At 39.2% G+C, this 16,000-nt stretch overlaps 1 protein-coding gene across 1 annotated transcript in view; it reads left to right on the forward strand.

Annotated features, from left to right (window-relative positions):
- The window catches only part of TMEM150C (transmembrane protein 150C), an 86,411-nt gene extending 70,768 nt beyond the window's left edge, over nucleotides 1-15,643 (forward strand). Inside the window, exons 4-9 of the mRNA XM_053463096.1 lie at nucleotides 2,288-2,338; nucleotides 2,436-2,468; nucleotides 2,543-2,610; nucleotides 8,064-8,191; nucleotides 14,617-14,794; nucleotides 15,311-15,643. Of these exons, the coding sequence (XP_053319071.1) occupies nucleotides 2,288-2,338; nucleotides 2,436-2,468; nucleotides 2,543-2,610; nucleotides 8,064-8,191; nucleotides 14,617-14,794; nucleotides 15,311-15,528 (676 nt within the window). The 3' untranslated portion in view covers nucleotides 15,529-15,643. The remainder of the gene's footprint in view (nucleotides 1-2,287; nucleotides 2,339-2,435; nucleotides 2,469-2,542; nucleotides 2,611-8,063; nucleotides 8,192-14,616; nucleotides 14,795-15,310) is intronic.
- Nucleotides 15,644-16,000: the final 357 nt, after the last annotated feature.

The raw sequence follows: 16,000 nt of genomic DNA on the forward strand, positions 1-16,000 counted from the left end.
TACTCTATTTGTACTTATTGCTGTATAACTTGCAAAAAACATACAATCATTGAGTATCTCTAAACTCAATTATTATTAGAATCTACATAGCAGGTTTTTATTAGCCTTTGTAGATAAGTAAAGGATTTTTCAAATAAAAGTCAGCCCTTTTTTCAATTTTCACCATATTTTATAATCTTTTTAAAGTAAGTTAGATGATATGATCAAAATAATGATATCTAAAGAAAGCCATTCTTTCCTGGAAAAAAAAAACACAAAAAAATTACAACTAAACACAAGCACCGCAAAAATGTTCAAACACCCTCGGTCATAAAGGGTACTAAAAGAATAAAACAGCTCCATGCTGAAGGGGTTAAAATCACACATGATAACATACTGGTACAAAAGGAGGAGAGAGCCCTGCTCTTGTGAGCTTACAATCTAGTTTGGTGGTTGAGGAAACATAACAATAAAAAAGGGCTGCTTGGATGCTACCAGTTTGCCATGTGGTCGTCCATGTTGTGAAGACACCGACCGGGTAGCGGTGGTAATCGCCGGCCGGGAAGCCGTCTGAGGAGGAAGCGTAGCGGGAGCGCCCACAGAGCGGGACCGGAGAGGCAGTTAAGTCCTTACAGTATGTGTATATGTGTGTTTATGGGCACGTGTGTATAAAGGCATTGTGTATTGGCAGTGTGTGTGTGTAAGAGAATTATAGGTATTTGTATGTTTGTAAGCTTGTGTGTGTGTGTGTGTGTGTGTGTGTAAGGGCATTGTATGTGTATATGTGTGTTTATGGACAGTTGTGTGTAAGGGCAGTGTATTTATTATTATCTTTTATTTATATAGCTCCAACAATGTACTCAGCGCTTAATACAATACATATATTCAAGGGCTATGACAAGCCGAGAATTGACAGACTAAGACAAACCGATACATTAGGTGGAGAGAGCCCTGCTCGCAAGCTTACAATCTTGAGGGAATCGGGTGACAAACATAAGGCACAGAGAAAAGGTGAGAGGTAGTGTGGTAGTTGTATCAATGACAAGAAGGTTCTAGCAGCTAAGATGGTATGCGTCTCTGAAGAAGTGAGTTTTGAAATGTTTGTTGAATGTTGGGAGGGAGAATGCTGTAGATTCCAGAGATATGGGGCAAGTGTGTGTTTATGGGCAGGTGCGTGTAAAGGCAGCGTGTATGTGTAAGTGTGTGTGTAAGGGCAGTTTTATAAAATAACCTCTGTATAAAAAAAATAGCTGGGGGCACAATTTTCCATTCTTCCCTCAGGCGCAAAAGGAGCTAGCTACGGCTCTGGTTTTCTTTTACATTGCGGAGTCAAAATTTTAACATGTGCATTGCAAACATGTCGAAATTTCATGTTTGAAAACATATCACATTGTTAGGTCTATGTTTCATTTAGATCAAAACAAATAAAGGCTCCAGGCACACAAGGGTTCCAGCTCAGGCAGATTTATTAAAGGAAGACAGCAACAACGTTTCGACCTCGCAATGAGGTCTTTATCAAGTTGTTTCATTTAGGGCCCAACAGAGGTCTCATATTTCAGTGTAACCCCATAAAACTATATTTTCCCTAAAAAATATACCCTTTGAAGAATTTAAAGACTTACCTTTCTAGGTGGCCCACTGTAAACACAATACTAACAGGAACTCCTAACATTTTGGGATAGATGCTTTACATTGGGTTGCAAAGAAAGAAGTTAATTTCACATTTCTCCCCAGCATGTAGATGCCACATATGTGAGGTATATCAGCATTACACGTTTTACAATAAACCAGGCACATCTCATACTTTTTGAGGTAAACCTACCCTTGACCACCAACATAATCCCATAAACTATATATTTCATGAAAGCATCATCTGAGGACTTGCTTTTCCATGTGATCCTTAACATATCTAATGGAAAAACATTTTCACATATCAGGCACATTTTGGAATGGATGCTGTATGCTTGGATATCTGTAACAGGAAAAATACTTCTAATCTACCACTTCTCCTGAGCAAGTAGATACCCTATATTTGTGGGATGTGAGCATTATACGGTCACAAGGAAAGAGTTACAGCTGAGGTGCACCTCATACTTTTGGGGGTAAATAATACCCCTAAAAATTAAAATAAACGTATTCCCTAAAAGCACAAAACCACCCCACTAACCTCTCTAAGGAACACACGAGATTAAGGTTTTTGTTTACTCTCGGTCCAACCTATGGCAAAATGAACAGGCTAAATGTACATTTGATCTATATTATGCTGATCGTATGATCTAATTTCAAATACCGTTTTTATCTTAAACAGGTACTTTATAGCCATAGAAGATAGGAAAATTTTTCCTCTAACCTTAGACAGGTAATACATTTTTTTCCTCAAACATTTCACTAACAAGTTGATGTAACTTGACCTTGGTTTGTGACTCTCTCTGTTTGTTGCTTTTTTCCCCTTTAAGACGACCTGATTTAAGAAGACCTCCATATATAAGGTAATAAGCATCTTCCTTCTTGATCTGATAACATTTGCGATGTTCTCGTTATAACCTACTCTATGATTCTGAAGTGTTGCAGGTGATGCACCTCCAGCAAGCTGTGTATTCAGTCAAGTGATGAATATGGCAGCCTTTCTGGGTAAGTGTGTGTATGACTGTTTTGTTATTAGTGTGCTGTTTTGCATGTGTCAGGGTAAGTAACATATGGATTTACAGGTAGCAAGGGATTATAGAAGTATTACTCTCAAAAAGATGGTGATACTTACCTCACTAACCTGTGGCAAGCCTTAAATGGCAAATCTGAAAACTGATGTGTTTTTTTTCTCATATGATCACTTTGATTGTTGGCAAATACTTCTTACTTTCCCACATGTTTACCTTACCTGCTCTCTATTTTCATTAGACTAAAGCACAATGGATGGTTCTAAAAGTTCTTAAACAATCTGTTATGGCATCTAAGCTCATCAACATGTTCTTTTTTTATTTTTTTACTGGTATCCCTGCACCAGGGGCATCCAACATGTGGCCCGCGGGCCAAATGTTGCGTGTAACCTACTTTTATTAAAAGTGTGGGATTTTTTATTATTTTTAAAGGTGGGGGCCATTTTCAGCCTCGGCTAAGTGAACCCTGAATTTTCGGTTTCGGTCCAGAATTTTCATTTTGGTGCATCCCTAGAATAAATAGAACTATTTAATTTTTACTTATCTAGAATCCTGAATTTGTAGTCACAAAACCTTTTAGGCCCAGAAATCAGTAAGATGAAAAGTAAAGGTTTTGTGTCGTTTACTTTATTTTAATCTGCATATTTTATTAAAGGCTAAAAATGACAGTAAAAAATAAGTGCGGCCCTCGCACGTTTACAATTCTGATGAAGTGGCCCACTGCAGAAAAAACTTGGACACCCCTGCCCTACACCATAGATGACACAGGAAGGGTGTACTGTTTAGATCTCATTCATTTTTATCAGTATTGAGATCTTCACATTATGAATCTGGATATTTATATAAGTTGGCACCAATTCTCAAAAGGAAGCTGAGTGTGGTGATGAGGTGAAATAGGTTTGCAGTTCTAGTACTCTAGTGAATACTTAAATATGCATTCTTCCAAAATAAAAATAATATAAACCAAGTGACTTAAAAGTTGCAGTCCTTCTGCAACAGCTGACCTCCTCCTCCATGAGCTGACATTTTTGTCACTGGTTGGCTGCTTGAATAGTCTGTGACAGGAAAGTGTTCCCAATTAAAATCAATGGGAGGTCTTCCCACACATGTGCACAAAGGTCTGTATCATGTCCGATAATGATACATTATTAAGGGACAATTTAAGTATATAAAAGGACCAGCTAGAAGAAACTATGAAAGGTTGGCTTATCAGAATGCATAATTAAGAATATGAACATTGATTCATCATAGATCAACAAATTACATTTTTATGGTGTTACCCCATTCCCTCGAGATTGTAAACTTGCGAGCAGGACTCTCCACCTAATGTATCGGTTTGTCTTAGTCTGTCAATTCTAGTCCTGTCATACCCCTTGAATATGAGTATTGTAAGAAGCACTGCGTACATTGTTGGCGTTATATAAACATATATATATATATATATATATATATATATGATAATAATACCGTATTTGCTCGACGACCCCCCAAAATCTGAATATTAATTTAGGAAAAAAGAGCCTGAATATAAGATGACCCTATAGGAAACCAGTAAATGTTAATTCATGTAAACTATGTAAACCTTTTTTTTAATAAAAGCTATGATTGAGAAAAATATTTTGTTTTAATTTCCTTTTATTTTCCAACCTGTCCCCCCAGTTATGCACATCTGCCTCCAGGCTTGCCACTCTGCCCCAGAAATGCCTTATACCCCCAATATGCCACTGTGCCCCATGATATGCCTTTTAACCCTCTAAATGCGATTGTGCCCCATGATATGCCTTTTAACCCTCTATATGCTACTGTGCCCCATGATATGCCTTTTGACCACCTATGTGCCCCTCTGCCTCCAGAAATGCCTTATACCCCGATATGCCACTGGCATGTAGGGGGTTAAAAGGCATATTATGGGTCAGAGTGGCATATAGGAAGGTATAAGGCATTTCAGGAGGCAGAGTGGCATTAAGGGGGTTAAAAGGCATTTCATAGAGCACTCTGCCTGCAGAAATGCCTTATGCCCCCATTTAACACCCCCCCCCCCAAACTTACCAGTGCTTCTGACTACCAGTGTGTTGTCCGGGCAGTGTTGTCCCACTGTCAGAGATCACAGTTCCCCGCACGGTGCCTGGGAACTCTGATCTCTGACAGCCGGGGAAGGTCTGCACGATGGATGCAGACAACCCCTGCTGTTAACCGCACCTCCTTCCGGCTGCAGCGGAAGTTGTCTACGCGAATCGCGTAGACGTCTACACGCTGCCCCGGCTACACACCAGGGACTCAGAAGCACCGGTAAGTTGGGGGGGGCATAAGACAGGAGGATCCAGGTCCCCTGCAGCGCTGCGGGGGATCTAGATCTAAATCTCATAGTCAGACCTATTTGAGGTCTGATTATAGGAAGACCCAGATTATAAAACGAGGGGTATTTTTCAGAGCATTTGCTCTGGAAAAAAACTTGTCTTATAATCGATCAAATACGGTAATAACAACAAACAGAAAACTACCAAAAAACTGCCAAAGTGCAATAAAGTGAAACATGCACATTAGTATTCATGGTCAGACACCCTAAGACAACTGTGACACCTACATTACATCCACAGAACTTGCCCATTATCTAGATTGCTCTCACAAGACTTGCTCAGCACCCAGATCGCACTCATAGGACTCGCTGCAGCACCCAGATTGCCCTCCTGGAATTTACCACCACGACACCCAGGTTGCCTGCACAGGACTTGCCCAGCATCCAGGCTGCATCCACAGGACTTGCTGCAGCTCCCAGAATTCACTCATAGGACTTGCAGCAGCACCCTGATTGCATTCACAGGACTTGCCTCCAGCACCCAAGTTACATCCAAACGCCTTGCTCAGCACCCAGATTGCACATATAGGACATGCCGCAGCACCTGAGTTGCACTCAAAGGACTTACTCCAGCACTCAGATTGCACACATGGGAACTTCCACCTTTCTTTCTCCTCCTCCTCATTATCTCTCACCTATATGTTTTTCAATATTCCTACACCCCCTTTCTGACTACCTACCCTCCCCCTTTCCAATTCACTTGCCTTGCTAAAGTCATGCGGCGAGAGGGTTAAGCAACCGCTAAGCGTTCCTCCGCTCCCAGTGCACCCCCTCGGCGTGGCCCTTGACTTACTCTCAGCAGAATTAAGATGCAAGTGGACAATTTTATGATAGTATGCAAATTAGAGTATGAGTGAAAAGTGAAAGACTAGGTTGCTTTTCAACTTTTACTAAGTAGCACTCATTGTGAATTGCATTTTCCAATGTAGAAACTCTCACTACCAGCTAAATGCCCTGCAGAAGCTGCATTTTGCCGAATGTGAGTAAAATATAAAAAATATAAAAATGTTTAAAACAGTTAAGTTATAAATAAAAATAGAATAAAATTTCCAAATAAGACTCCAGTTCCAAGAAAATTTGAATAATCCAATTGACAACAAGACTCCCATTGAGTCTTTTGAAAATACATATAGCCCAATTTTTTAACTGTAGCTGTCGTAGTTCTATTGGCTCTTGAGTACATAGCAATTTGTGTGCGTTTATAATGCATATTAATAAAGGGTTATTTAGGAGATAATGAAACAAGTGGAAACGTTTTTTTTTAACAACTTTTAAATGTCATTCTATCAATACTGAATTACTTAAACAGTAAAACAAACTCAGTCCCCAAACCATTTAAAACAAATTTAGCCAAATAAAACTGCACAAGGCTGGAGCATGCTGTGGGTACACTGGAGGCAGGGCCGGATTAAGTGCATCACGGGCCTGGTGCTATGGATTTTGGTGTCCATTTTATGGAAATAAATAAAATAGAATCTTAACTCCTCTACATCCATGTGTACTGGATAAAGAGGACATCAGTGCTCTGCAGATAATACAAGATAAAATCTTATGTGATGGGTTTTGGAGTAATCAGTACACTAAAAAAGTCATCATACACGAGAGGCCTGAAGACACAATTTAGTGCCACTAATCCTTTTTAATAAAATATGCAGATTGAAACAGAGTAAATAACACAAAACATTTACTTTTCCTCTCACTGATTTATGGGCCTAGAAAGTTTTGTCCTCTGAAGTGACTACAAATTCAGGAGGGTGTTTTATCTCTGGATAAGTAAAATTAAATAGTTCAATTTATTCCTACAGAAAGTAAAGTGTCAGGGAACAGATGACCGAAAACACACATACCAGGACAAGCTCTGCCACACCGACATCCAAACACATACACCGGGACAGGCTGTGCCACACCGACACCCAGACACACACACCAGGACAGGCTCTGCCACACCGACACCCAAACACACACCAGGACAGGCTCGCCATACTGACACCCAAATACACACATCAGGACAGGCACTGCCACACCAACACAGACCAGGATAGGCTCTGCCACACCAAATGCACACACCAGGACAGGCTCTGCCACACCGACGCCCAAGCACACACACACCAGGACAGACACTGCTGCACAGACACACAAACACACACACCAGGACAGGCTAAGCCACTATGAAGCATTAAAAATGTATTTTCTACACTGCTTTGTCATTAAACCCCCCCTTTATATTTTTGCCCCTTGTGTATTAATGTCCCAGCCATGCCCCCCTTTAGTATTGATTAATGTTTTTCGCTCCCCAACCTTGTGTATTGTCCCACTTTGTGGATTTATGCAACCACACCCATGTGTATTGATTCAACGTTCATGTGGTGCGGGTCGCACCTTGAAGTCCGGTGGGCCGCATTTGGCCCGCGGGTCTCACGTCGGATGCCCCTGCCCTACGATAACCATGATTGTGGGGAGATGGGGACATTTTTTGCCCATGACATCCCTTGTCATCTAGGGACATTTTCTAATGAAGCACTTGGTACATGTTTAGTTGTTACAGTGTTCAGATAAAGGAGGTTTTTTGGATTAAAATAAAGCTTTCTCCATTGATTACTGTATTGTTTTTAGCAAATGATTTAATAGTTGAAGAAAGATATTTTAAATTCAATAAAGTATAGAATATAGAGGAGCTCTTTGAGAAATGCATTCTTATTTATTTTACTATTTTGTGTTTGCAATCTTTTTTTAATCATAATTTTTAAGTAGTTTCTCCTTAACCGTTTGACGACAATTGACGTGCCAGGCACATCACAGAAAAACATCTTATTGGCGACAACTGATGTGTCGACTAAACAGTCGTGTTCTTTTCCCAAACGGTGTTGCTGTAATGCCTTGATGTCAAGGCATTCATCAACACTAAGATCTGCAGCAGGGGTCCCTTTGAGCCCTTCCCGGGTATCAGCGTTATATGTTATCCCTTGTTGATGTTGTGGAATTGGAGCAGAACAGTACCATCATAACAAGGTATCTTTGTGTTGCATCTAAGGAAAAAAACTAATTTTCGTAATTCTCAACCCCTTTCCTTACAGCCCTTGTGATTGCTGTCTTGCGGTTCATACAGCTTAAGCCGAAAACAATCAACCCATGGCTCAGCATAAGTGGACTGGTAGCCTTCTGTCTGACATCATTTGGAATGACATTACTGGGTAATTTTCAGGTACTTGGTTGCAAAATAATTAACTTTTACTATCTACAATTATGTGTTCCCATTATACCAACAGTAAAATTTATGGCATTGCTGCTATAACAGCTTCCACTGTTCTGGGGAGGCTTTCCCCAAGATTTTTGAGTGTTTCTGTGGGAATTTTTTGCCAATTCATCAAGTAGAGCATTTGTAAGATCAGGAACTGATTTTGGACAAGGAGGCCTGGGTTACAATCTCTGTTCCATTTCATCCCAAAGGCGTTAGATGGGGTTCAGGTCAGGGCTGTGTGTGGTCCAGTCAAGTTCTTCCACTCCAAACTCATCCAGCCATGTCTTTATGGACCTTGCTTTGTGCACAGGAGCACACTCATGCTGGAATAGAAAAGGGCCTTCCTGAAACTGTTCCCACAAAGTTGGAAGCAAAGCATTACCCAAAATGTCTTGATATGCTGAAGCATTACGATCCATTCTCTTGAAGTAAGAGGCCCAAGAAGCCCAACCCCGGAAAAAAGCCTGATATCATTATCCCTCCTCCACCAAACTTTATAGTTGGGACAATGCAAGCAGGCAGGTAATGTTTCCCTGGCATCCGTCAATCCCTGGCAAACTCGTCCATCAGACTACACAGCACTCAATCATACGGTTGGCATTGTACTTAGTGATGTGAGGCTTGCATGCAGCTTCTTGGCCATTGAAACCCATTCCATGAAGCTCCTGATGCACAGATTTTTTTTTTTTATTATTTTTTTTTGGCAAGGATGAAATTTTTACAAATTGACTTGCAGAGGTGGCATCCTATCACAGTACCACGCTTGAATTCAGTGACCTCTTCAGAAGGATCCATTTTTTTCACAAATGTTTAAAAATGCAGGCTGCATGGCTAGGTGCTTTATTTTATACACTTGTGGTAATAGGTTTGATTGAAACACCTGAATTCCATAATTAAGAGGCGTGTCCCAATACGTATGTCCCTATAGTGTACATATACATTTTAACACACCGTTTAAGATGGTGTTCCACTAAGATAAAACAATTAAATAATTGCACCCTCTAGTATGTTAAGTAAATAAACCTTGGCAACACTGTTATTTTATTCTTTTCTTTGGAAACCTTAATGACATGAAAGCAACACAGGATTTTTTTTAGGAAGGTTTTCTTATTTACATGCTTCTTTCTTTGTATTAAAAATTATCTATTGCAGAATTCAGTAGCTTGCTGAGATGTACTCATAATGTGCTTCACAACAGTATCTTTAAACTGTTTTAAGATGGTTGCATAGAATAAAAATGTTTATTATATTTTATGTGTAATGCAAGGCTTCAATAGGCCATAAAAAAACATCCTAAACCCAAAAAAAGTACACAGTCTGAAAAAGCCACGGATGCTGCTATTACTAATGAGCTAGTCAGTGATATGTTCGCTATATTAAGGATAGATTTGTATTTCTAGTTTGGATACAATGGAGGGAATAAATATGTGTACATATACATATATGTATCTATGTCTCATATTTGCTCGATTATAAGACGACCCCCCAAAATTGAATATTTATTAAAAAAAAGAAAAAGCCTGAATATAAGACTACCCTATAGTAAAAAAAAAGTTTTACTGGTAAATATTAATTCACATGTAAACTATTTTTTCATATTTCATAAAAACTATGATTTAGAAAAATTATTGTTTTATTTTTATTTTCTTTTATTTGCCTACCTGCCCTCCAGTAATGCACATCTGATTATAAGACGACCTTAAATATAAGACAAGGGGTATTTTTCAGAGTTTTCAGGGTATATATCACACTCACTGGTCACTTTATTAAGTACACCTGTTCAATTGCTTGTTAAAACAAATAGTTTCTCAATGCATGTAGACGTAGTCAAGACACCTTGCTGAAGTTCAAACCAAGCATCAGAATAATGAAGAAAGGGAATTTAAGTGACTTTGAACATGGCATGGTTGTTGGTGCCAGGCGGGCTGGTCTGAGTATTTCAGAAACTGCTGATCCACTGGGATTTTCACACACAACTATCTCTAGGGTTTACAGAGAATGGTCCAAAAAAGTGAAAATATCCAGTGAGCGGCAGTGTGGATGAAAATGCCTTAGAGGTTAGAGGTCAAGGGAGAATGGGCAGACTGATTTGAGATGACAGAAACGCAGCAGTTACTCAAATATCCACTCACTACAACTACGGTATGCAGAATACCATCTTTGAACCCACAACACGTCCAACCTTGAAGCAAATGGGCTACAGACCCAGAAGACCACACCGGGTGCCACTCCTGCCAGCTAAGAACAGGAAACAGGCTACAGTTCGCACAGGCTCACCAAAGTTGGACAATGGAAGACTGGAAGAATGTGCCTGGTCTGATGATGGCGTAAACAACATGAAAACATGGATCCATCCTGCCTATATTGTATTGTTGCTCACCATGTCCATCCCCTTATGACCACAGTATACCCATCTTCTGATGGCTACTTCCAGCAGGATTATGCACCATGTCACAAAGCTCAAATCATCTCAAACTGGTTTCTTGAACATGACAATGCGTTCACTGTACTCCAATGGCCTCCACAGTCACCAGATCTCAATCCCATAGAGCACCTTTGGGATGTGGTGAAACGGGAGATTCGCATCATGGATGTGCAGCCGACAAATATGCAGCAACTGCATGATGGTCCATATGGATCAAAATCTCTGAGGAAAAGTGAAGGCAGTTCTGAAGGCAAAATGGGGGCCCAACCCGGTACTAGCAAGGTGTACCTTAGGGCTGCAATAACTAATCGATAAAATCGATAATAATCGATAATGAAAATCGTTGCCAATGAATTTCATTATCGATTAGTTGAATCGATTTTTATCGATTATAAAATGAGGGTTTTTTCATGGCAAACGCTCTGAAAAATACCCCTCATTATATAATCCGTTTCAGTGACTCACAGCAGCAGTTCCTTCTTACCAGTGCCTCCCTGTAATCACTGTGACAACTGACCCCGCCAGGGTTAGTTTAGGGGATGCTGTGGTTAATGGGGTGTTTAGGGTTAATTTAGGGGCAGTTATAGTTAATGGGGTGTTGTGTTTGATGGGGTATTTAGAGTTAATTTAGGGGTAGTTATGGTTAATGGGGTGTTTATGGTTAATTTAATGATGAGGACTGAGGGTTAATTTAATTAATTTAATAAAGTTAACTTAAAGTTCAGTTAGAGATAAAGGGGGGCAAACTAAGGGGAATCTAAATCCTGGGGGCAGTGAAGATTAACCCAGTACTTATTTATAAAAGTATGATGTCAGTGTGATGCAAACGGGTCTGTGACTCTATGAGGGCACTATGAGATATCTGGGGGGTATAAGGCATATCTGGGAGGACGGAGAGACATATCTGGGGGTATAAGGCATATGTGGGGAGGGCAGTGTGGCATGTCTGGGGAGCACAGAGTGGTGTATCAGGGTGTATAAGGCATATCTGGGGCCACAGTGGCATATCTGGGAGTAGAGTGGAGTGGCATATGTGGGGAGGGCAGCGTGGCATGTCTGGGAGGCAGTGTGGCATGTCTGGGGAGGATGGAGTGGTGTATCAGGGGGTATAAGGCGTATCAGAAACAGTGACATGTTGGAGGCAGCGTGGCGTGGCATATGTGGGAGGCAGCGTGGCATATGTGGGAGGCAGCGTGGCATATGTGGGAGGCAGCGTGGAGTGGTATATGTGGGAGGCAGCGTGGAGTGGTATATGTGGGAGGAAGCATGGCATGTCTGTGAGGCATCGTGGCAAGCCTGGGCTCAAATGTGCATAAATTGGGGGGGGGGCTGGTTGGGAAATAAAGACAAGAAAGAATTTTTTTATTCTGCTGTTTGTATTTAACATCATTTGTTTATTAAATTATTTTAAATAAATGAAAAATTTGCATTCATTTTTAATCGAAAAAATAATTAGCCAACTAATCGATTATGAAAATAATTGTTAGTTGCAGCCCTAATATATATATATATATATATATATATATATATATATATATATATATATATATATATATATACATACATACATACATACATACATACACACACACATAGTCGCATTAAAAAAAAGAAAGTACACTCTCTTTGAATTCTATGGTTTTACATATCAGGACATAATGACAATCATCTGTTCCTTAGCAGGTCTACAAATTAGGCAAATACCACCTCAGATGAACAACAACATTTGACATATTACACTGTGTCATTTATTTATTCAACAAAAATAAAGTCAAAATGGAGAAGCTATGTGTGGAAAACTTAGTACACCCTTACTGCTTCTATAGGAATTAAGATGTGAAGTAGCAGACAGGTGCTGATGATCAAATGCCCTTGATTAATTGATTATCAGCAAGTGTGACCGCCTATATAAAAAGCCAAAGTTTTAGTAGTTTGCTGTTCTGGAGCATTCAGATGTGTGTTAACACAATCCCAATGAGGAAAGACATCATCAATGATCTTAAAGAAACAATTGTGTGGTTTGACTGGAAGGGTTGCCAGGAGAAAGACCATGGCAGCACGGCTTAGGTTTGCAAAGTTGCATCTGAACAAACCACAAGATTTCTGGAACAATATCCTCCATGAGACCAAAGTGGAAATGTTTGGCCATAATGCACAAACACAGCATATCAGCACAAACACCTCATACCAACTGTCAAGCACAGTGGTGGAGGGGTGATTTTTTGTTTTTGTTTTGCAGCCGCAGGACCTAAGAACCTTGCAGTCATTGAGTCGATCATGAACTCCTCTGTATATGAAAGTATTCTAGATTCAAATGAGAGTTCATCTATCCAACAGCTAAAGCTTGGCAGAAATGTGGTCATGCAACAGGACAATGATTCCAAACACAGCAGCAAATCTACCACAGAATGGCTGAAAAAGAAAAGGTGTTCCAAAGGCTTGGCTAAAGTCTAGACCTCAACTAGATTGAAATGCTGAAGTAACGTTGTAAAGAAGAGTATGCCAAAATTATTTGAGGGACTGATAAAGTCATACAGAAACACTGCTAAATGTGGTTTTACAAGCTATTGAATCATATGGGGTACTTATTTTTTCACACATGGCTTCTCCACACGTTGTAATATGTCATGTGTTGTTCATCCTAGGTTGCATGTATCTAATTTTTAGAACTGCTATGGAACAGATGATCGTTATTATGAGAACAACAAGAATGAGAAAAAACTGCGGAGTCCTTAAGGTTGATCCAATGCTGGTAAGCGTTTAATAATATTCACATGGGGTAGAACAGGCCACAGCAGAACAAAAAAGCAAACAGCTTGCCTCGTTTTGCATTCACATGCTTAATCATAAGCTAGTGATCACATGGTGGTCCATTCTTTATATAATAAGATTAAAATCATTAATCATTGCTCATTCAATAAGAGGCAGAAAAAAACTCCCCAAAACAGCTGATTTAATTAGAAAATAGGACTCCATAGTTTTTTTTCCTTTATGTTGTTCTTGTTGATTGGTGCTGTTGCTCTGTGTTCTTGTCCTGTGCTACTGCTAGTAGTGTTCTGTTGGATTCCACTTTTTTTTTTACCTGGCTTGTCCTGACCTTGCTCTCGGCTGCCGATTTGGTTCCTACCCATTTCATAGTTTCCTGATTCTTCTTGTTCCTGTGATATTCTGGTTCTGATCCGGCTTGCCTGACCACGCATTTCCTGTCCACGGGCTCATAATATCATCCAGGCTTCAGTGTGTTTCATTTTGCCTGTCTGTTCCTTGTTACTGATCACTATGCATTGTGGGGTACAAAGAGAGCATCTGGTATCACCTGCAGCTAGGCTCCTATCTGACCTGCTTACCCGAGGTTTTAATGTCAAGTAATAATGCTTATGTTTGTTTCCATAGAGAATAATACATCTTTTTTGTTATGGCTCAATGTTTTTTATTTTTACATTTATTGTCTTATGAGTTCTAAAATCGATGTATTCAAATTCCCACTGGCAGCGGAAAGAAAATACAAGAAGAACATATCTCAGATTTCATTCCAAAGATTCCATTCATCACACACAGCATTACATGGTTATTGTGCTGTATAATATATTAATACTGGAGTCTTCTTTAATAATGATGATTATGTTCTACTGTAATTTTGCTTATGAAATGTGCTCTTCCCAAAGACTACATGACAATTCATGTTGGGTAAAGAGCACTTGTTATAAAATAGTGGCATTTTAAGGGTCTTTAAAGTTGCAGCTGGCAACTGTATAAGGGGAAAGTTACCTTAAAAAAGATTTGGCTAGTAACTGTATGTCATTGGGAAATAAAAATGTGGTCTGTATGTGTGCACTATGCTCTGCAGTGTCCCAAAATTCAGTGAGCACAGTGTAGAGATAAATTTCAACTTTTTGTATATTGTTACTGGTTTCTCCTGAATTGATGACTATCAATAACAAGTTATTGTATTATTCTTTGTCAGCTTAGTGGAAATATGCAAATTCATAACATTGGCACATCCATGACATTTGGATTTGGAACACTAGCCTGCTGGATCCAGTCTGTCTTAACCTTTAAAATAAACATCAAGAATGAGGGAAGGAGAGTTGGAATCCCAAGAGTTATTTTGACTACAATCATTACATTATGTGTCATAATTTGTATCCTTTTTACTGAAGTTTAATTACAGAATGTTGTGGTTATTCTCATACATGCTAAATTATCAATTTCTGTAAACCGGCAATGTAATGTTATAATGGCTTATATCGCATGTGAATATCATTGAAGTGTTTCCAGTAGTGGCAGGCAGGAATGGATATGACTATTACACAGCAGGACCAAATCTTTAGTTTTATTTAAACAATAAAACCGCACAATCCTTTTGGAAAGTATTCATCTGATACTACCGATAAAACAAATTGGTGAGAGATACCGATACCCTTTAAGACAAATGGGATTGCCAACAATTTCTTGGTATAAGCAGAGGATCCCAGGTCAAAAGAACAAGCAGCTCCTGATGATATCTGATTCTACATAATCCTGAAAAACTACTCATTTGGTACGTGCTGAAGAATCTGATTGTAAGAATGCAAATGTATATTACACGGTACAAAAAAATGTAAATTGATTTAAGAAGTCAAGTAATTACACCTGTTTTCTTTAACAGCCTACCACAGATTTTATCTTTGAATGGCAGAAGCTTAACATTCTGGCTCCAAGGGTCCAGTGGGTTCTTGTTATGTGCTTTGTGACATACTTTGGTACATTAGCAGTTGAATTTAGGCACTGTACGTTTGAAATAATTTGCATCGAGAACCAGGAACATCAAGAGATCTTTCACAGCATGTCAGAAAACATCTCTGATATGTCGGAATATCAGACAGATCAAGTTTAAAACCTTGGATGTTATGGCCAATGTATGCTCGGACATATGAACGCAGACACTGTCTATTTTTAAATCAGTAAGAATATTTGAGAACTTGTTTTGTGTCTTTGTGTTGTGCCAGATTTTTTTTTTGCTTTTAGCAATTCAGCAGTTTACTAAAGACTTGTTTTGCAAGAACTAGTGGTTAAGCTGCACAAAGGAGTTTATCATACAATTTTCTTAAGATTGTAGAATTCCAAATTCATTCCTAGATAGAGGTTACAGTTGCAAAATAATTTGTTCAGAAATTGTGATCTCACTTTTTAGCACTAGCCTGTTAAGATGACCTGGGTTTAGCAATCCTTAGTTTAATTGTATTTGCTTATTACCAGGTTAAGTTATCATTTTTTTAAAACAATTAATTTTAAGTCCATTTATTTTGCAGAGTATCTGTATTTTTTGCCTTGAACACTTTATCTGCACAAAACAGAGTGCAAGCCAC

The sequence above is a fragment of the Spea bombifrons genome, chromosome 1, assembly GCF_027358695.1.
Source record: "Spea bombifrons isolate aSpeBom1 chromosome 1, aSpeBom1.2.pri, whole genome shotgun sequence".
In the NCBI taxonomy this organism is placed as follows: Eukaryota; Metazoa; Chordata; class Amphibia; order Anura; family Pelobatidae; genus Spea; species Spea bombifrons.